The sequence below is a fragment of the Leuciscus leuciscus genome (assembly GCF_965113295.1).
Source record: "Leuciscus leuciscus genome assembly, chromosome: 3".
Lineage (NCBI taxonomy): Eukaryota > Metazoa > Chordata > Actinopteri > Cypriniformes > Leuciscidae > Leuciscus > Leuciscus leuciscus.
In genome coordinates, this window is record NC_138727.1 from 53,511,266 (window position 1) to 53,534,853 (window position 23,588).

Sequence of the window (23,588 nt, forward strand, 5' to 3'; positions counted from 1 at the left end):
TTGCAGCTTCTGCTAGAATGGAATCTTGTTAAATTTGTTGGCGATCAAATATTCAATATTTCATCTCTCCATAATAAAGGTAGTTAATTGCTAAGTTAGATTAGCAGCGGGAGCAGTTTAAAATATTATCAAATAATTTATGTCTCTGCAGTGATTGGTTGATACACCATGGGAGGCTGCCCTCCTCTGCCATGTAGTTTTTCTCAGCACTTAATGCTGAAAGTGAAATGCTTGATTGTGATTGGCTATTTTCTTTTAGTAACGGAAGGAAAAGTCTCCAGCTATGGATATGCCTCAGCATCTCTATCCCATCAGACTCGCATAATTGCACAGTTTTCTGATTTGGACATTCAGGGAAGAGCAGCGGTGCGGTGGTTCAGACTTCAGTGATATTTTATGGTGTTACTATGGTGAATTTACAAACAAGACATTCACATTCTGAGATATGAAATGAAATGAATAACAGATCATTTTATTAACATTAAATCGTCCTTCTCCACCTCAACATTTGGGTAGGCTGTGGCTCCCTTGCCTCTCCTGAAGAGCCGCCACTGTTCACCATGTGCAGGTTTAGTGCTTCAGACTCTTATTTCCTCCTGAATCAATGGCAATGTAAACTCAGCTAAACCTGGATGTCACTTCATCTTTTAGTGCTTAATCCTGTTCTACTCACACACAGTTCATTGATTTACAGGCACCAAAAATTCAGTAGTGGAAATAAAAACAGTTCTATCACAAACATAACATTTTGGAAATAAGACCAAAATATCGCAACCTGTAACAGCTTGACTCATAACTGGACTGATTTTATAGAATTAATAAACTTTCTTAAGTCCATAAAGTGACTCCATAATAAAGTGACTTTTATAATTATTATTGGACAAGGCAACACTTTGAAGCATCTTTAAGCATAAACCAAACACAGGGCCTCTTTCAAAGGTGGTTTAGTAAAAAAGTGCTGGGCAGAACAAATTTTTGGTTGCTAATTTTACTTTCGTCAAAATAAGTAGATACCAAAGGGGTTAAATGATTCAAGGCAAGCAAAATGTTTATATATGACTTCATTACTGTCTAAAACCTTTTTTCTGCCATTCGACTGTATTATTAATGGACCCTTATGACAAAGTTAATCTAAAGAATTGTGATGGGTGAAATCATACAGGTAACAACATAAATTAACCTTGAAGAGTTGGTGAATTATACAGTATGTTGTAGGATGCAGATCTGAGAACTTTTAACCTCTTACACACTCTTTTATAGAGTCTGCATGAAAGTATCAGGAAGGCTGTTGCATTCTTAGAAGGTCGACTTCCACAAATGACCAATCCTTACGCTGTTGCGATGACGTCCTACGCCACGGCCAATGCTGAAAAACTCAATAAAGAGGTCTTGATGAAACATTCCACCCAAGGAGACGGTCAGTTACAAGTCATCAAAAAATGTTTTGCTTTATACAACATGGAATAATTCTAATCCAAACCCAGTGTAAATAATGGAAAAATTATCAAATTTTGCAGTGTAATGATTGCTGCTTGTTGGTGTCAATAACAGTAATGGAACACAGTCCTGTTATTATTCCTGCTTTGTGTTTGAATCAGCCGGTAGGTCCTGGACTGTCGCTGGACAGCATCATCACTCAATGGAGGCGACGGCCTATGCTGTGCTGGCACTTGTGAAGGCCAAAGACTTTGATAAAGCAGGAGAGACAGTGCGCTGGCTGCGTTCACAACAGTCTCATTATGGTGGATCTGGCACCACACAGGTACACTAACATCTCATCATCTGACTGTGATAGACAGATGCAGAACTTGTTTTTGAATGCTGTTCTGCACTTTCTAGGCGACCATCATGGTGTTCCAGGCCGTGGCAGAGTATCGCACGCAGGTGAAGGACCAACAAAACTTCAATCTGGACGTGGAGCTGTCAGTGGCAGGAAAAAGACCTGTCAGATTTACCATTAAAAGAGACAATGCACATCTTACACGGTCATACAAGGTGAGGAGAAACTCATCAACCTGCTTCAAAATGTGTGTTGCTCATATCAATTGAATGATTTTGTATCATAGTAAGTGAGGAATGTTGGGAGTTTTGTTATTTGTCATCCATCATATTTAATTGTCAACATCAATAGTGTTGTGTTTGGTCAATAAAGTCTTCAGGTATCTCTGCTACATCATGGATTTGATTATTTTGATGACTTGAGTATGTGTGTTCACTCAACAGGTGGAGATCAACAAGGACTTCAATGTGACGGCTAGAGGAACTGGAACAGCCACTCTCTCAGTGAGTGTTCATGAGCGTTTATACGGTCAACAGCAAGATTAAAGCGTTTGAACATCTAATCTGAGACGTGCTGCTCTTTTCAGGTTCTGACGCTGTACTACGCCAGACCTGTTGAGAAGAAGTCTGACTGTACAATCTTTGATCTGACTGTTAAAATGGAAAAAGACTCAGAAAGTAAGATTGACAAAAAGGCCTTTCTTTAGCACTTTCTGTACATGAAGGCTTTTCACACTGTGCTTAACCCTGGGTTATCGTCTCTCTAGCCCTGTTTAGGAACATTTGACACTTCTAACTACAACTACAATGACATTAGAAGTGGGTTAGCACTGCTTTCTACATGGATCATGAAACATTAGACATGATAACACAGGATTATGTTTACCAAGGGGCTAGACTGACCCAGGGTTCACTAGTTCAAGTGTGAAAAACCCTGTTTAGAGCTCCAACAAATTATGCATTACATCTTCATTTCAATAAAATGTATTTTTATATTCCCTTTAGAAAGGGAAGACTTGACTTGAACTAAAACCACCAATTACTTTTGTTTCCTTTTAGCAAAACCACGAGCCATTGCAAGTTACAACTTCATTATGGATTTCATGTATGTGAACAAATACCCCAATTTTTATTTAATTTTTTTGTCAAGAAACCATTTAATTTGTAATCAATCAGCATGTGCTCATTTGGGCTGTTTTCACACTTGGTTTGTTTACTGTCCCACATTCGCTGTATGTTTGCTTCATGAACACGAGTACCAGGGACAGTTAGATAATGATTTCAGGGGAGACTCCAGTTTCACTGCGTTCTGACACGGAAAAAAGAGTTTATTCAGAGACAAGCAGCTCTACATTTTACTACAATATAAGAAATCTGACATCAAACGGACTCAGGTTTGCATATAAAGCTCTAGTGTGAAAGCAGCCTTAAACGCAGAATCAGTTGATGGAGGAAAACTGAAGACTTACGAAACCTGTTAATAAAACCTGCACTTTATCTCCATCTTTACAGCTACAAAAATGATAAAACTGATGCCACTATGACTATTCTGGATGTTGGCATACCGACAGGATTTGATGTTGAAGAAAATGATCTTAAAGAGGTATTATGATGATAAACTGATGAAGAATTGCCTCACATCTGCAGATAGGCCATAAAATATGTTGGTCATCATGTGATGCATTGATTTTTATTTTTTTTTTTTTTATTTTCTTGCCCTCAGTTGTCCACTGGGAAGGAGAGATACATTCAGAAATATGAAAAGAATAAAGTGCTGTCAGAGCGAGGATCCCTCATCCTCTACTTAGATAAGGTATTTCAAACAACTTCTGTTGCCCGATGATGTCAAAAACAGATTTTTTTTCTTTTTATCATGAAACCAAAAGTCTGTGATATTGTTTTGGTTAATATCACAGTATTTTTGAATTCTTGATTCGGATTGGCTGACAGATGTTCCAAGATGCTCATTAACTGTAACGCCTTGTGGTTCCACGTAACTTTGGTACATTACAGACTGCTTATCAGAATCATATTTCACATGATACTTTAAGCAGAAGAGAAAGTGCAAATTGAATATATAGATCTAAATTATAATGTTTACATGTATATTTTTTCTATCAGCTGTGAAAAATAGAATACTGTCTTTGCAGTGTAATTGCAGCTGTACATTGTTAAATGAATGCAAGAAAGAAACACCAATCACAATTCAAATGCAAATATAATTAATAATTTTGACTACAATTTTTTTTTTCAATTTGACCCACATTATTCGTTTTTAGTTATTAGTTGTCGCTTGTGCAAATGTGAATGTGGGCAGTTTCCATTGTACAATTTGATATTTAATATCATGTAAATTTGCTTTAAATTTTTTTTGTCTCATTAGGTTTCTCATAAAGAGACACAAAGACTTGCCTTCAGAATGCACAAGATGTTTAATGTGGGTCTGCTTCAACCTGCTGCTGTCACAATATATGAATATTACTCACCAGGTGAGCTATTGCTGCATGTACACACACTATTTCTTTTATCTATAAAACAATTAAACTGAAGCTTCTTAAATTAACATGTTAACTCAGTGCCATTAAGTAAGGAACTCAGGGGTTATTCAAGATTATAGGCAAAAACACTCAACAGGGCCAAAACCATGGAGCAGATAATCAAAGGAGCACTCAGAAATGCAGTTGTGACTTAGTAATGAATGACTGAAGAATTGTTATATAATATTACGAACAAGTGTTATAAAAATTGCTCTGTAAAATAACGGTAATCTACTGGCAGATGTGGTTGCCAGCCATGTACAGTTATTTACAGCCCTTTATTGTTAATTTACAGCTTTCCTTTTTAACAGTATGTTACCGTAAAGATACCTTGTAAGGTAACTCATATCATTGCTTCAAACAGTTTTTATACTAATTTATACTGATAGTACTGTGATCTTTCTACATTTGAGTCCACTGAAAATAATATCTCTCAAAGGGGTCATGACATGAGAAACCAAATTTGATTATTTGATTTATTTACTAAATCATTTTACAGTATATTACTGTTTTTCCTTGATTTTACAGTAATCTACTGGCAGCAGTGGTTGCCAGTAAATTGCTGTTTTTCTACAGTTTTATGCCATAAATTAATTTACAGTTAATTACTGTTAAATTACGCTTCACCCTGTTTTTTTTTTTTAACCTCACTGCAAAATCTTCAGTTTTAAATCAACACTCTGTAGTGTTGGACACACAAGTGTTGGAGTAACACTGAGGCAATGTTGAAGTTAATGATATAATTCAGTGATTAATTAACTGATGATCGAGCATTAGTGATGAACACCTGATGTTAACAAGCAGAATCACTGAAGGAAAGAGGATTAACAAGAACGGAAAAAGCGAAACACAAGAACTACAACTGACTTCAGCCACAGAAGACATGAAATCTGTGAAGATCTCAGCAGAGGAGGATTAAACAACTCCACAAAATAGCATTACCAGCTTCACTTTACTGAACTTTACTTATTAAACCTGTGTGTGTTTGTTTCAGATGCACGCTGTACAAAGTTCTACCACCCTGAAAGGGCAGATGGCGCTATATACAGACTGTGTAAGGGAGACATGTGCCAGTGTGCAGAAGGTATTATCACACACACACAATAGTATAAAGTGATCATATCCTGAAGTGTTGTAGTATTTTGTTTTTGTTGGTTTACTGCAATGTAATTTTAAATATTAAATTATGATTTATTTATTTATTTATTTATCCTTGTATACAAAAGAGGAAACAAACAATTTGTGTGCATGTGTGTGATTACAAGTGTATATGTGTGTATAAACATGAACTTCTCTGAACACAGAAAACTGCACTTACCAGAAGAAAAACATAAAAGAAGAGCAAGTATATGAACGTATGAATAAATCCTGTGGATCTGGCATGAGTTATGGTAAATGCATTCAGTTCTCTGTGTTAATTCACTGTCATACTTTCATAAATAAAGATTCATTATTTACAACCCCCCCCCCCCCTGTTTTTCAGTTGAACACAAAAAGAAAAAAGTTTCACGCTGCTCTTATAGTGAACAACTGAATGAAAAAAAGATAGCAAAAATCGAGAGCACTACCAAAAATATAAATCAGACAAAATGCAAAAAAAGCAAAACACAGATGTGACATGTTCACTTTTCATAGTGACACAACCATGTCTGTTAAGCTCCAAAAATGACAAACACACTGAAAAATGGATAATTTGACTTGTGCACGTTTTCCATATCTCCTGAAGCCAAATGAAAGCTTTGTGAGAGGAACAAACCCAAATTTCACTTTTAAATCACTGTAAATCTTCCCTTCCACGGTGCTTTTAACTCAAGAACAGAATCATCCAGTCAGTGAGCGGTCTGATCACATGGAGTTTTTGAACGTTTGACTTCTGCCACTGAAATCCAATCTAATCAGTTATTATGCCAGTAACAATATTACACTTATGTTTGACAGTTTATAAAGTCTCAGTGGATAAGATGGATCTGGCACAGGACTCTGACATCTATCACTTGAAGGTGGACCAGGTGCTGAGAGAAGGTACGGTTCATTATTCTCTCCATGCTCATGAAATGCATATCAAATGTGTCTGATTCTTGTTAAATGCAGTTTTTTTCTCTGACACATATTCAGAATGAGGCTAATGTTGAATTGCAGTGAAAGTGTGTCCTAAACACTGTTCTGTCCTGTAGGCACTGATGATGATGTTGAGGGGAAAGTCAGACCGTTTTTGGGTCGTCCCGGTTGCAGAGAGAGTTTAGGATTGGAACAAGGCAAGTCGTACCTCATCATAGGCAAATCCGAAGACCTGCCAAGGCTCGGAGGAACGTAAGTGTCCACTCTGTGTCTGTGAATAACAGGATTTGCCTGAACTTTATGTATTTAAAGTCTTTACAAGGTTGTTCATGGCTCAATGATGGGACAGTTTTTTTTATTTTATTTTTTATGCGTTTTAAATAACCTAAAATAGACTTGAATACACTTGGGGGAAAAAGTAAAAACAAATACTAAATGATTTGAATACAAGTCATCTGTGATGAACTTGAGTTTATGTGGGGTTTATAGTCAACAATGTGTAACTGTGGTGTAACTGTCCAGTGATTAACTCTTTCCCCGCCATTGACAGATTTTTCAGAAAATTTCTGAAAATTACGGTAGGGAGCGCTATTACACATCTTCTGAAAGAGTACAGAATCTCCAGATCAAAAATCAAGCGATAGAAGCATTGCTTACGCACGTAAAATAACGTGATCATTAAACAGCATATAAATCAAAACTGCCTAACGTTAATGAATGAAATGTCGACCCATGAAGAGGAAACGACTGTGAAGCTTTGGCGGTGTTAATGGACTCAATCGACTCCATCTGTGTTTTGATCATCGTTCTGAATCCGATTTGGACGAAGTCTTCAAAAATGTGATTTTATCAGATTTTTGTTCAAATGTTGCTTTTTTTATGAAACTAACCCACATCCAAGTGTTGATTAAAAATCAGAATGCAAGAAGCAAATTTTTTTCATTTTTATTCTTTTTTTAAATAAAGCAGGCTCTGTTATTTTAATATATTGCATGTTCAGATTTACCAGGTGGCATGCAGGTAAAACGTTAAAGGGGGAAAATGATGATTATAAGGCAATAATTCTTAGAAAAGGTTAATTTTAATACAAGACAAAAAAGCTATTTTGTTTGTAAAATACGAATATATGAAAAACTTTTGCCTGCCAAAACAAAGACAGCACGATGTAAGCATTATACTGGAATCTATTTGTGACAAGAAAAACCTCCATTAGAGAAGACTCCATTAGACAGTAATATCTCTATATCACATATTTTGACCTGTTATTAAAATGTTTTGTTCAGGTGAAACAGAATGTGTATTAAATGTTTGTCAAAAATGTATAAAAACAACATGAATAGAAAGAATTCTTCCTTTATCACTGTGGAAATCCATATTGTACATTGACCCTTATAGAAAGGATGCATGTGCTTCGTAAATGCATACAGTGTAGTTAAGTCTGTAATTTTATTCTGTTGTTTTAGTCTGCACTACATCTTTGGAGAGCACACCTGGGTTGAATACTGGCCGACAAGAGAGGAAAGTCAAACTCCACAATACAGGGATCAGTACATCGGCATCTCTGCGCTCCAGGATAGCCTCCTGAGACATGGATGTGCTCCATAATTATACATTTGTTGATTACAGGAAATTAAACATCATCTCTTACATACTCTCAATAAATATGAGCTAAAATACTTTGTAATTATATTAAAAAAATAAAATAAAGGGTAACGAAATTTGAAAATGTTCATTTTAGACTTCTGACTAATTAATCATGTGTAATATACAGTGCCTTGCAAGAATATTCTAATTACTTTTGCCATTCTGAATCACTAATCCAACATTATAAATTGTTTTGTGTGATATTTTAAATCTGTATCTCATTTTAATAATCATAAGATACTTTAAAGGAGTCCACACTCTCAGAGTGTTATAAGTAACACTGAAGCAGTGTTAAAGTTAATGAGATAATTAAGAGATTAATTAAGTGATGATTGAGCATTACTGAAGACATCTGATGTTAACAAGCAGAATCACTGAAATTTAAAAGGTTCAGATGATTATTCCTGACATTCGCTTTCTGACAGGAGTTGATGTGAACAATAAAAGATATTGAAGATGTATTGGGATGCAGTGATGTCTCACATCTGTATAGTAATGAGTAAATTACTCCTTTCTAGAACACTCAAGAAGCAAAACCTCACAAGCACTGCTGTGTGGAGATGTTCAGGTCTGGAAACTGGTTTAGAAAAGGAAAATAACACACATCACCAAGGCCGCATTAATGCACGGGCTTACCTGGGCTGAAGCCCATGGGGCCTCCCAAGTTCAGGGGCCTCCCATGTTCAGGTTCATGATGAGCAGAAAAGGTCATATTTTTTTTTTTTTACTTGTCAGATTTTGTCGCTGTATGTCGCTAGTCACTTGTGGGCGTTGGTAGTGCTGTCGCTCTAATGTTATTGTTAAGGTGCGTTCACACCAAACGCGAATAGAGCGTCAGGCGCGAGCAGGGCCTGAAGTTAACTTTTTTGACCACCAGCCACTGTGGCAGGTGGATTTAAAAATCCACCTGCCACAGTAACTTTTTACCAGCCAGTTTTTTTTTTTTTTTTGCCTCATAAAGGTGAAAAATAGAAATCACACAAACATTGTTCTTTAACTTGTAAGAATACACATATAAGTGCTGCATCTTTTTATTCATTGATTTGCTGTGTCACAGACATAGTCATATGTCATATTCATACTGACTGCTGCTAATCTGAGTCCACAAAAAAGGAGCAGATGCACTCCTCTTCCTCCACTGCTGCTGCATCTTCATGAGGTCTGGTCTCCTTGACATGTCCCCACCACTTTTTGACATGTCCCCACCCCCACCAGAACTGGGGCCCCCCACACCCAAGACAAAAATGGTTTGGCCACTGATCAAAATTTGATGTTGTCATTTAATTTGAAGTTCAGTACGCTCAAAATGTCCGGTCAGCACAAGTCCGGTTCTCAGAAGAGGAAAGAAAAGAGAAGAAGAAAATAGAGGTTTTCTAAACAAATGTTTTTTTGTTTTTTTTAAGCGGTGACGGTGAAGCTGGAACTAGTAAAGTCAACGTAAAGCAAGGTAAGAAACAGCGCAGAAAACGCTTACGAGCATTGTCAGGAGTTTTCCTGCATTTAAATTTTTTGGGCGGCCGAAGATTTTTGTCCCGCCAAAGCCGTCTCGATTTTTGTCCCGCCAAAGCCTTATTTGATCGGTAATTGATGTAGAATAGAATGACTGCTGCGCCTGACAGGGCGATAACGAGCAGAGAGAGCCCCGGCCGCGCGCGCGCACTCTCACGTCTTCAAACAACACGTTGAGCGCTGTCTTGCGCTCTCTCACTCGCGCATATTAATCAAAGTCAATTGAACCGTTAAGCAGAACTAAATTAATATTAATATTACTGGTAAAGTTACCGGGTACCGGACATTTTCTCACTGGTTCCCAACTCAACATACACACGCACACACATCTGTGCGTGTGTAACTGTCATTGTACCATAACCAACGTCAGCTTTGCTTTATCTCATCTCATCCCATCTCACCAACAGTTTAATTTAATACTGTTACTCGCACATCCAAAACATCGTATTTTACGTCGCGGACTTAAAAAATAAATAAATAAAAAAACAGACGCAAAAAACCCCAACAACTAATGAATCACTCAATTCTCATTGGCTACCCGCCAATGTGGCAGGTAGATTGACAGTTTTACCCGCCAATTGCAAAATTCACCCGCATTTGGCGCGTGGTCGGGTGTTAATTTCAGGCCCTGGGCGCGACCCAGATAGCAACATTGTTTCGGCCCAGATCCGGCCCACATCTGGCACTTGTGGAATGCGGATCTGGCCCACATGCAGCGTGGAATGACGGCCCTTGTGTGGCCCACTCCTGTTTGCCAGATCTGGGCCACAAGCAGGCCATAGCAATGCCACATCTCAGCCAAGAGCAAAGAAATAAACCAGAACTGGACCTTATCTGAGCCATAAAATCTGTGTATATTAAATATAGAGTCATCTCATCCTTAATAAGCCTGTTAACAAGCAGAATCCCTGAAGGAAAGAAGAGAACAGAAAAAGAGACGAGCAGAAACACAAGAACTACAACTGACTTCAGACACAGTCTTAGATGAAATCAACTGAAGAGAAAAGAAGACATTAAATCTGTGAAGATCTCAGCAGAGGAGGATTAAACAACTCCACAAACAGCATTACCAGCTTCACTTATTACTAACCAGACTGACTTTATTCCTGTCAGACGTCTACAGAAGTTTTTATTGATAATTAACAGAGGTTTAACTCTAATATGTTTCATTTGTAGTCACCATAACAGTGGTTAGTGTTTCCATTAGTTGGGCTCTTAACTCTTATTATATATTTGTCTTTATTTGGCTGCTGTGACAGTGTGTGTGTCAAACACATTTACAGCAGCAAAGATAGCTAAAGTGAAATGAGATCAGGTGATGATGGTTACCTGTTGATGGTTTTATAATCATCATGAAATAACATTTTTCACTGATGTTTTTGGAATCTAACAATTGTGTTGAGCCATTAATATCTTCACATCACAAACTCTGTGTGTTACTGCAGCATGAGATCCAGAAATATTATAACAAGTTAGAAGACTTTATCAAGCATGAGCACCAAAAAGTCAGTTTAATAAGACGCACACAGAGATCAACAATCAGCGTATGAATCTCAACAATGGTGACAATCGAAAGTACTTTGCTGCAATGTATGCTGGGTACCAGCATAGTACAAAACTCCCAGCATGCATTGCAACATGAATAAATTATGCAGCTGAATTGTCCTATAAATTTGTTTGATTCTAAATATTTGCTTACATTTTTTGCTGTTGTTTCTGTTGTGAATTAGTAGCTTTTCAGTGATGTTCTGAATTATTCTTTTTATCAAAATATGTGTGATTGTCACCATTGTTGATATCTGTGTGTGTCAGCTTAAGCTAATTTTTTTTTATTTCATGTTTGATAAAAGCTTTAAACTGACTGTTATAATATTGCTAGATCTCATTATGCAGTAACACAGGGTTTGTGATATGAAGATATTAATGGATCAACAATTGTTAGATTCCAAAGACATCAGTGAATGAGGTTATTTTTGAGGTTATTATTGGTTATTAGAGGTTATTATTGGACCAGCGACAAGCATACTTGAGGCACAGCAAGAACGCGCAAGTGTTTTTGCCAGAATACTCTGTTCTCCTGTTATTTCAGTGTTGTTTTTTAGTCAAGGTAAGCCTATCTTCGATTGTCTTGTTATTTTGTATTTTTCCCTTTGAAACATCACTTATCAGGCTCATGCTACTCTGAATAATACCTGAACTTCGTATTTTGAGCACTTCTTATGTTGTTGTTGTTTTTTGCCTCTTTATGATGACTCGCTTATATTAGTCCTAGTTTGTAAGTCGCTTTGGATAAAAGCGTCTGCTAAATGACTAAATGTAAATGTAAAATGTTATTTCATGATGATTAAAAAACCATCAACAGGTAACCATAATCACCTGATCTCATTTCACTTTAGCTTTCTTTGCTGCTGCAAATGTGTTTGACAAACACACTGTCACAGCGGCCAAATAAGACAAAAGATATAATAAGAGTTAAGAGCCCAACTAATGGAAACATTAGTCACTCTTATGGTGACTTCAAATGAAACACATTAGAGTTAACCCTCTGAGGTCGAGAAACGCGCTGACGCGTTTTGCTGGATTTTTTTCACATAGCAGCAACATAAACTTAAATTACTCCGTCATTTATGGTTATACAGAAAAAAGAAATATAAAAAAATAATCTGTGATATTTCTACTTTTGTATGTGTCCACTTACAATCAAATCAAAACATTGTGCTTTGTAAAATAAAGAAAATAAACAGGGTGTGCGTTCTGCCTCTCCGTCGCGGTGAACTTTTTTTTCTAGAGCACGTCTATAAACTGAAACAAAACTCAGCGAATACTTCTCACACATTTATGAGCCATATACCTTTATAATCATTTAAGTGTGTACTTTTAAATGATCGGATTCAAACTGCAAACAAATATTCTCTGTTTAAGTAATTTGTATAAACCAACAGGATGTCCAGTATCTCAAACGCTTACTAATTACTTTTTAATTCGACACGCCCACTCGCGCAAAAGTGATTCACATGCAAATCTCCACATGGGACGCGAACGCCCTCGTTACCTCAAACACAAAACACCAAAACACTTCACAAGTCTCTGCTTTTCGTCGAGTTTGGAAGACGCGCTGTGAGCTTACATGGATTTACCTCAGAAGAAGAAGAACGCGATTTGAAGACAAGAAAGATGTAAGGTAAGAAATTCTTACTTATTAGTTTATGGTATTGTTGCATAAACTTCACATTGCAGTTGAACTGTTGCTAGATATATGGTGAATATTATACTATTTAGACCCGTATTTCCTGTTAAATACTGTTTGTGGATATCTGCTCAAACATAGATATGTATAACCATAATGTTTAATATTTTGGAGCGCGATGGCGTTTGAATGTATCATATTTTGGAGCGCGCTGTGGGTTTGAGTATCATATTTTGGAGCGCGCTGTGGGTTTGAATGTATCATATTTTGGAGCGCGCTGTGGGTTTTACTGTATCATATTTTGGAGCGCGATTGCGTTTGAATGTATCATATTTTGGAGAGCGCTGTGGGTTTGAATGTATCATATTTTGGAGCGCGCTGTGGGTTTTACTGTATCATATTTTGGAGCGCGATTGCGTTTGAATGTATCATATTTTGGAGCGCGCTGTGGGTTTTACTGTATCATATTTTGGAGCGCGATTGCGTTTGAAAGGAAAAATGCACCAAACATTAGGCTTTATGTTTTTACTATTATCTCATTTCATATCATCATAACGAATGGAAACATTTGAAGTAACATATGATAATCAATATATTTTTCTCTAGCGTAGTTGTTCTTGAAATCTTTTGGGAGATTTAATTTATTGTTATTATTATTTTATGCAGCACTGCGTAGCCTATGCCTACAAGGCACAACAAACCTGGTGTTCGTTATATATTGTTGGAAACGTGTGTGTGTGTGTGTATTCTGTGAATTTTAAAAAGAAATTTTAACCAGAAAAATCTCAAATCTATTCCCAAAATCGTGCAGCCCTATAGTTTCTCTTGATATCAGTATGTTCACAGTTTTTTCTCTTTTTTTTTTCTTTCAGGGACCAGATGCAACTGAGTCCTGCTGACTTCAACATTCACATGAGTCTCTGTACATGAACATGGTAAAGTGAGAATCAAACACCTTGGAAATGAAAGGTAGGCCTATGTACAATGTTTTTAGGAATGGCACAAAGGTCTCTGTCTTTGGATCATTGTTTTCAATGTGCTCTTTTGTCATTTGTATTTTTGGATTGTGTTGTGTTGTAAATAAATCCAAACAATCTAAAAGCCATTCTTTTTTAAATCTCCTCATTCTTTGTGCAAGGTTGCTCTGAATGACAGGGCCTGATCGCTCTAATAGGGCAGTTAGGGGAGTGTCTTTGTCTTTCTCAGGTGTTAAAAGCTTACATATTCATGAGATGATCACGCCTCTTTGCATATGGCTTTGTCACACAAAACACGTCTTAGAAATTTTAAATCAATATATTGTCTTATCTGAATGAGCAGTCAGGGTGATTTTCACATAGTTTTGGAGCAAATATTCTAGGCTATGTCATACAATTTTCAAAAGTCTTGTGAAGAAATAATCAGTATGGGTTTCATGGCCTTATTTCAGTGAGAATTTTTTTTTGTATTTTCACAAACCACGCATAAATGTCATTATCTCAAAACTACAAACTTTTACATACATGCTGCTGATATATTATTGTAGCAGAGTTTGTGCTGAATACAGTGTAATTAGACTTTAGCCATGAAAATGTCACTAGTAACAGAAAAAAACACAAATGTCAGAGCATGTCAGACCACCTCCAGGGCCCAGAAAACAGCTCAGACCTCAGAGGGTTAACCCCCTGAGGTCTACGGTATCGCCGGCGATACCAGCTCGCTTTTTTTTTATTAGTGTAAAAGAAACTCATAAATACTCTGTTGACTTTGATTTTCCATAGGAGTTTCATACATCAATCGATTCTGTTAAATGTGTATTATTTTTGTGTATACTCACAATAAAAACAAAGTGTTGTGCTTTTTGCCAAATAAAGAAAAATAAACACGAAGCGAGTTCTGCCTTCTCTCTGCCAGTGAAGTCCATTCTGAAACGCGTCCGAAAATTAACAATAACTCAGCGAATACTCAGTCAAACAGACATACAGACAGACAGGCATGAAGTTTGAATTCTCTTCTTTTAAATGAAGTCATTTATATAAAAAAACAATTATTCTCATCTTGTGAAATCTGTATTAAAAGAGAGCGATTCCAGTCGAGCTCATCTCATCTCATTACGTTATAATCGGCCCCGCCCACGGAGAGCGCGCGCTATTCAAACGCAAATGGCTGAGGCAATCCTGTGAACGCCCACATCAGCTCGAGAAAACACACACGTTTATTTAGATCATTGTTTACACCGTCTTGCAGCGCTGTGAGGAATAATACTAATCGAAAATGTCCCTCAGAAGTGCAGGTATATCGAGGAGCGAGCTGAGGAATACAAGTAAGTTTTTTCCTTCTCACGTGAATTTCTTCACGTGGGTTTCTGTTTATGAATGAATAAACGGCAGATATGCGCGCTGTTTACCACAGCTGGCAAAGACAGTTTAAATTTAAATCGCGTGTGTGAATGAATGATGATGTTTTAGCAAACTGTATTGCTATACTGAGATAAGTAAACATCGACTGAATGTTGAAATAAAATGTAGGCTATTTGTATAAGCAACGTATTAAACTGCAAATTAACAATATGCCCTAATATTTCATGAAAACAACGTTACAGTCAGACGAAATATGAAAGACAACATTTTGTTTAGTAGATTTGGGTACAGTTTTTACTGTAGAATATACTGCCACATCAAATAAGCTTTTGTTTAGCCATTTCTATATATAAAATACGATTTTTGTCAAAAATAAAGTCATCAACTAAGATGTTAGCTGTTCCAATGTTGGTTATATTCAAACTAATGAATACATAGATAAAATGTAGGGCCTATAATCATTTTTTTTTACAAAGAAAGAGTACACTTGAAATATTGTTGAAATTGTAATTATTGTTGTAATTGTAACCATTTTAATAAAATAGCAAAACATATTTACAAGATAGATGTAAGCAAAATCTTAAATGGTCAATATAAGTCTTCTTCTAAATATATCTTTTGTCCTTTCATTGTGGCTCAGTCAGTGTCACACCTGAGTGAATGGCTAATTATGCAGAGTGGGTGTATTCTAAGGTGTAAACCACTCCTCGTTCACGCCCCCTCGCATATTGGCTTTCCAAGCAAAACCTGTTTTACATCAATTTAAATCAATGTATGGTTTTATGTGAACGATAAAGCAAGACTATTTTCACATAATTTTGAAGAAAAAACTATAGGCGACGACATCCATAAGTCAAAAGTCTTATTGCCACATATTTAGTATGTGTTTTGTGGTCTTATTTCAAAAATTTTAATTTTTAGTTTTTTCGATAACCACGCATAAACATTATTCTCTCAAAAATGAAAACATGTACATACATGTGGCTCACATATTATTGTAGTCCTGTTTGTGCTATATAGAGTGAATTTACACCTTTGCCATTAATATGTTTATAAGCAACTGAAAAAAGCACAAATGTCAGGGCATGTCAGAACACCCCCAGGGCCCAAAAAAACGCTCAGACTCCAGAGGGGTTAATAGCTGAATTCAGGTTGGAGTTCTCTACAATATGTAGGATGGGCTGGATACTGTGAAAATCTGGATCACAGAAGATTTTCTTTTCATCAAAGTCATTAATGTGCAGTCCACTGAGTGATGTTGTTCTGCTGAGTGCAACGTATGTCATGCCTGATTCGAATATGTGCTTCAGAGATACAACAGCGCGATCAGTCGTCATTCCTTGCACTTTATGGATGGTGCATGCGAAAGCAAGCTTCATGGGAAATTGTCTTCGAACTGTTCCTTTTCTTTTCAGTGGTTCCTCTGACCTCTCAATATAAACAATGTTGTCATCTCCATCAGGTGCTTTGTTGCCATGTTTCTTTCCAGCAGTCACATTGTCTAAATGAAGACCAATTAATTGAACATATCCATCTCGGGTATGAGTTGTTATAGTAGCGACCTTGGCAAAGGTGCCGTTAACCAAACCGTCTGACACATCAATATTTCTGGTTAGCATCACTCGTGCACCAATAGCAATCAGTAGTGTGTAGTGGTGGAAATTTTGATTCTTTCCAGAGACTCGTTCATTTTCAGTTCGTTCACCAAAATGATTCGTTCAGATTCGTTCACTGATTCGTTCAGTGACAATTTCTTCCTATTACATAAATACTGCAGCAGGTGGCGAAAAAGAGTGTATTTTATGCTTTGTTTTAACGAACGTATTTACTTGTTACAGAAAAACTGATTTGGCTTTGTTAAAATTTGTGCCTTATTTACTAAATGAATAAAATAAGTCTAAATAAGAGGTTCAGATGACCAAACCAAGGTTTTCTTGCATAATTAACATTTTAATTGTTTGGTCAGACATACACATTTATAAATCTGGGATTATATTAAACGTTGAGTTATGTTATACATGTTAAATATGATAAACAATTATATGCACACCTATAAAGTTATAGGTGTGCATATAATTGTTTATCATATTTAACATGTATAACATAACTCAACGTTTAATATAATCCCAGATTATATCAGTTCTGCGCTTTGAATGAGATTGAATCACATGCTAAATGACCGATCTACCCAGTACTCTCATTCACGAACGAAATGTACCAGTTTGATCAATTCGTTCACGAACGAGATGAAAACAGAGCGATCTCGGTCAGTGATGGGCGTATTCGTTCAGTAGATCCAACCAATTACATGCCCCTTCACAGCCCGAACTGAAATGTTATTTGCTGACGTTACGCAAATGAGACCTAACCAATACTGTCATATTTTTTTGGTTTGTTTTAGTTTTTAGAGAAGTGCATATGACATGAATAAAACGTAATTAATTAATTTTTGATCATACAAAATGAACACAAGTAGTAAAGTAAATTTTTCAAAGTGCAAAATACCACAAAACGAATTAAAACACACAAACAAAAGAAAAGAAAAGCAGGTAAAGAGAAGTGTAAATTTAAATCAAGTAAACAGTCAAGTACAAAATGACAATGTTAATTTGTCTTTGTAAGCCTATATTTAACCATGCTTGCGTTATTAAATTGTTTTCATTACAATGGTAAAGTGTAAATTTCCTTCTTTGATGCAAATATGCTGACTACACAAACCCAGCTCTATCGGTTCACCATCATTATCGTTCAAACAATTGGTTCTTTTCGTTCACGAACGACATGTACCAGTTCGTTCACGAGAAGATCTCTCTCTCTCGTTCAGACTCAAAAGCAACTCGGTCACAGTCAGTGAAGGGCGTATTCGTTCACTACATCCAACAAATCACATGCTCCGTCACATCTCATACTCGAAGGCTATTGGCTTGAGGTTTAGTCATTCTTGACAGGTTGAAAACACAGAGCTACCTGCGCATGCGCTGCTAATAGCGCCGCGCGGCTGTGGAGGGAGGAATTTGAATTTCAGTGAACGAGAAATATGAGTCAATGGATTACGTAAACGAGAACGATTCGTTCACCTAAAGGATTCGTTCAAAAAGAACGATTCGTTCACGAACGTAACATCACTAGTAGTGTGTCAATAAGGTCACGATTGTCTCCTTTAAATGGTGCCGCTTGCCTTTTCATTTCTCCTGTTCTTGGATCTTTTTTGTAATCATGTGCATCGATGTTAATGATATTTGAAAAGCGGGAGGATATGGCTTCACTGTTGTGATTGTCTACTTCTTTATTGGTTGCATAGATGTGCAATGCATCAGCTGGACACTCTTCAGGGGAGGATCTTATCACAGTTTCTAACATGCACCTGTCTGCATCCGTCAGCTTCTCATGCTTCTTTTTTACTCTCAGTCTGTTGAGCAGCTCAGCGTATGCAAGATCATCTCTCTGTCTCATGATCTGTGTCATAGTTGTCATTTGAAAATGATCTGCCCAGAAGTCCAGCACATGGTCCTCATACACACAGAGTGGTTTTGCTCTTCCCAGAGGCGGTAGCTGGAAAAAATCTCCTACAGCCAGTATAGATAATCCACCAAAAGGTTTCTGGTTTCCTTTAATCTGTTGCAGTCTCCAGTTCACATATAGGCAAACAACTGTTTTGACAACATTGATATTTCATCAATGATTAAAATGTGTGCATTAGAAAGGTCTGCCCTGATTTCATCCAAGCTGTTTCCCAGGCCTTGGTATGGAGGCTTCAAGCTTCTCGGCAGTTTCAGGAGACAGTGCAATGTTTTACCTGAGATGTTAAAGGCTGCAGTTCCTGTGAATGCTGTTAAAAGAACGGTTGGCTTGGAAATGTCAGTATGCTCTCGTATGCATGGAAGCCTGCGCAAAATGTTGGTTGCTTCTGCATAAATAGATTTGATAACGTGTGATTTACCAACTCCTGCTCCTCCATTCAAAAAATACAAAAACTGTTGTGGGTCTTCACCAGAGACACATCTTTTGCACCAGTCTTGGACTGCATAAAATATGGAAGCTTGTGTTTGATTCAAGCTCTGGTACATTTTGCGAATCTGTGCATGATTTTGTTGGGTAGCTTCCACGAGTGGCATAGCCGTGTTACTGACAGAGGTAGATGCTGTGTACTCCGGAATATCATACTGCTCGTTCACGTCATTAGGATCAGTGGGTTCACGTTCTGATATGCTCTCCAAACGGATCAGTTCATTTGCTGGAGCCAATGTAGTCCATGCATCTTCAACGGGACCATTCTGTTCAAAATCCTCAATTGCCTTTTCTATAGCCTCATTATGCTTTTCATATTTCTCACGGTTTTCGTTTACAATACTGTACACACGCAGTTCATCAGTTCCTGGTAGTTTTACTGAAGCGAATGCATAAAATGATTCATATGTCTGAAATCTTGTGGACTTCAGCTGTTCATCTGAGCGATATGGCAAGTAAAGCTTTAGAAGCGTTCCATAGAATTTTTCCGGGGTTTTCTGCTGTGAAAAACGGGCAAATCTGATGACAGCAGGTTTTCCTCTTGTTCTTTTCTGTATGTGTCCCAAGTTTTTTTGAAGTGGCAAAACATTTTTACCTTTTGTCTTTCCTGCATAAACAATGCGATATTCACTTGCAAATTCAGCCATGCACATGTTCTCAAATTCAGGTCTGTTTGGTCTGGCCTTGTACTTGTCTGGCAATCCTGTCATCCACACATTCTCTATGTCATCATCCATGGTCTGCAAGCAGCTCATTGGTAAACTCATTTTAACAGCGTTGTCATCAGAAGGTATGAATATGACAGCACGTGATGATGATTTTAATTTCAGACTGCATGTGCGAGCGACTGCCTCCTGAGCACTGACTTCTCTGTTCTTTGAATAGGCATTCATGACCTGCTTCATGCACTCACTTTCAGACAGGTTATCATGGCTCGAGTCTTTTATCACTTTTTTTAAGGTAATCACTCATCTCATGTTCAGCTTTTGAAATGTACGAGACAATATACATGATGCAGCTGTAGGGGTTCAGGATGAACTGGATGTCCATGTTTGCATCCCAGGCTCTTAACAGCATTGTATTATAGCCGTTAACCCAGCAGTCCTGTGGTCGTCTCTCCATGAATATTGAACTTGATGTAGAAATAGCATCAATATGTTTCTCGTACTCTTCATACGTCATGTTTACTTCATGAAGTAGCTGTGTAACGCTATCAAAACTCTGCGTTGAGTCATTCAGTAGATCCCACACATTCTGTAGCTGCTCTTTTGCGAAACTGGCATAATTTCTTTCCTCTGCTTCATTCCCTTCATCAGACTGATCTGCAGGAGGAGGCCTGGGGCGTGATATCATAGTTCTTTTAATGGGTGGTTTAGGAAATCCAAACCGGCAGTGCTTCTTGTTCTTTCTACAGGATTTTGAGTGTTTACGACTGTGCATCTGTACTTCACTTACAATTCTATGTAGTTCTGGGTCTCTGTCTGGGTCTGGTAATTTGCATGAGAAATCACACACATCCTGATCTTGATCTTTTTCAAACTCTGGAGCATCTTTCACCCAAAATAAGCAGTGAATGTGTGGAGAGCCACGTAGCTGGAACTCTACTCTGTAAAAGAAGTCAATTACTTCACCGATAGGTCGAGCAGGTGAATTAATCAAATCTCTCATCAAGGCTTCAACTCGTTTCTCAAACATTCTCATCACTGTCACAGGGTTACTTCTGAGGATTTCACATTTTTCAGACCAGTCTAATTCAGCAAAGTTCACGGTTTCACCTTGTTGTGCTTTAATAGCAGTAATCACATCAGGCCATCTCATCTCAGCAGCACTAAACGTACAGAAAAATGTAGGAGTGCCCAGCTGTCTCAGCATAGCAAACAGATCACGGAGAGATTTCTCCCAGTATGCTGGAGTCCCTCTTAATGGTTGCATGAATCGTGTAGCTTCCTTATTTATTACAAGCTTTTCTAACTCATGCTTGTCCTGCAGCATTGAACAGTTTATTCTGCGTCCATCACGGGTCATGGGTTTTGCTTTCCTCAGCTGGATAGACATACTAGATGTGGCCATGTGCATTTCAGTCACAAACTGCGCAAAGAAGATATAGTTGGTATCCTTCGCACAACGATTGTCAATAGAGAATAGTCTAGAGTTAAAGTATCTGCTGGGGGAAACATGTTTTGCTCTACCAGGCTCATCAAGTGTGTTCTTGCCATCTGGAAACTGCACTGGAAACGCCATAGACTCAAGTTTAAGAATTTTGAAAGTGTTTACAGGAGTGTTTCTCTCTGCTGGGGCAATGCAAAATATTCCATCATCATACGTCAACAGCTGCTGGCCAAGATCTGGGGGCTGAAGACATGTGTCCAAGGCAAGGCCTCTGGATTGCTCAGGAGTGTCATCATTAGAATCATTGGGTTCATTCTCATTGCTCTGTTCTTCAGTGTTCTCAATATCCATTTCCTCATCATCAGGAGCACTGATGTCACTCTGTTCACACTGTTCATTAAACATTTCTTCTTCAGAGAGTTCTGCATTAATAAAGATATCTTTATATTCCGAATGGATATCTTTTAGCTTTCTTAAAGCAGACAAAACCTTTTGCATGTTCAAAGTCTGAAACTGATAGTGACCTTGGTAACACATACGTCTCTTCAGTTTCACTGTAAGCAGTTGTGATTCACTTCTTGGTCTGGGTAAAGAATTCACTGTTGTTTCTACTTCAGATGCAACAGAAATCACAGCACCTTTAATAGCTCTTTGCTGGCCTTTCGGTAGTGTAACAATCTTAGCAAAAGGAATGTACTTTGCAATAACGTGTCTTTCAAGAACATTCAAATCACAGAGTTCTGGAGGAATGGGAGCGAACTGAAGATTATTGGCTAAGGCAATGTCTGGCCTCAGACCTCTCAATAGTGTGTTATGGCAGCAGTGACAGATCCACTCAGTTTTCCTGTTTTCCAAGGCACATTGATCAGGGCAGTCGGAGCAGGCGTGAACATAGTTTCCAGTCAAGCAAACTGAAGCAACTGTTGGATTCTTCTGATAGCGCTCATGATCACATGATTTTACTTGATTTGAGAAGAGTGCTCTGGCACAGCTTGTGCAGACATAAGTTGGCCCCTGTTTTATAACAGCTCTGAAAACATTTAAGGCTCTTAACACAGTCGGATCTTGTACTGTGTCAGGCTGGGTATTTTGTACAGTCTCTCTCTGCTGGTGCATCAGATTCATGTTTTTGTATTTGCGCTGTATGTCTTGTGCACAGTGTACTTTGTAAAGTATCTTGAGTTCAGATATTTTGTTTTTAGATTTAAATAAATTATATTCTTTCTGACGAGCCCTAAAATGTGCATTACAGTGATAACGTTGTTTAAAGATGTTCTTGCTTTTTTCATAGAAGTTAGGATCATTTTTGCATCGGTTTGTATAATGGTCATTTTGCCTTTGCCTAAACTTTGGATCTTTTAAATATCGATTAACAAGATATTGCATATGTTGCTCTTTATATTTAGCATTGCTCCTGTAATTTCTCAATATATAGTTATTTTGTTTCTCCCTGAATTGTTCATCATTCCTGTAACTTTGAATTATATAATTATTTTGTTTCTTTCTGAATTGTTCATCATTCCTGTAACTTTGATTTATATAATTATTTTGTTTCTTTCTGAATTGTTCATCATTCCTGTAACTTTGAATTATATAATTATTTTGTTTCTTTCTGAATTGTTCATCATTCCTGTAATTTAAGGTTATTTTACTCTTTTTTTTTTTTTCCCCTCTGTATTGTTGATTATTTCTGTACTTGCTAATTTCATAAGCCTTTCTTCTCTCTCTGTATTCTTTAATATTTTTATATTTGTTTTTCATTTTTTGTTTGTGTTCTTCCCTGTAAAACATACTGTTCCAATACTTGTTCTTCATGGCTTGTTTACGCCTTTGCCTGGATTCACTACTTCTTTTGTAATCATAGACTTTACGTACAGCCTGTCTTTTGTCATAAACACCTTGCCTCTGAGCCATTTCTTTGTGCCATTTTTTAGAGTAAGCCTTTCGCTTCCTAGTCTTGTTCAGTTTTTCTGTCTGCTTGATTGTCGATTGTTCTTCCTGAAGCTCAAACGTGCTTTGAAACACGAGAATGAACCTCATTGGTTCTTCCTGAAGCTCAAACGTGCTTCGAAACACGAGAATGAACCTCATTGGTTCTTGCTGAAGCTCAAACGTGCTGCATAACACGAGAATGATCCTCATTGGTTCTTGCTGAAGCTCAAACGTGATGCGTAACACGAGAATAGACCTCAATGGTTCTCACACGTCAAGCAAACATGCTTGAGCTTAACACAACTGATGTTTGTGTTGATGAATGTTTATATGTGAATAAAAGACAAAATTAAATCTGTTCATCATATAAATAGATCGCGTCTCTTCAGAAAACTTGGACTAAATCACTTAATTCATATGGATTACTTTTACGATCTCTTAAAGGGGTCATCGGATGCCCATTTTTCCACAAGTTAGTATGATCCT

General features: G+C 37.4%; 1 protein-coding gene across 8 annotated transcripts in view; it reads left to right on the forward strand.

The window, feature by feature from the left end:
* Positions 1 to 23,588, forward strand: part of LOC309493628 (complement C3-like) — a 528,795-nt gene that overhangs the window by 127,024 nt on the left and 378,183 nt on the right. For 5 of the 8 annotated variants that reach the window (XR_014204025.1, XM_082162768.1, XM_082162766.1 and 2 more), the window contains exons 31-32: positions 2,224 to 2,283; positions 2,367 to 2,457. Coding sequence is in view for 7 of the 8 variants with exons in the window: in XM_082162768.1 (XP_082018894.1) it covers positions 2,224 to 2,283; positions 2,367 to 2,457 (151 nt within the window). In the remaining variant the exon portion in view is untranslated. Of the gene's footprint in view, positions 1 to 1,260; positions 1,418 to 1,598; positions 1,763 to 1,839; positions 1,996 to 2,223; positions 2,284 to 2,366; positions 2,458 to 23,588 lie in introns of all 8 variants that reach the window. The other 3 variants (XM_082162769.1, XM_082162770.1, XM_082162772.1) reach the window with 1 other exon arrangement.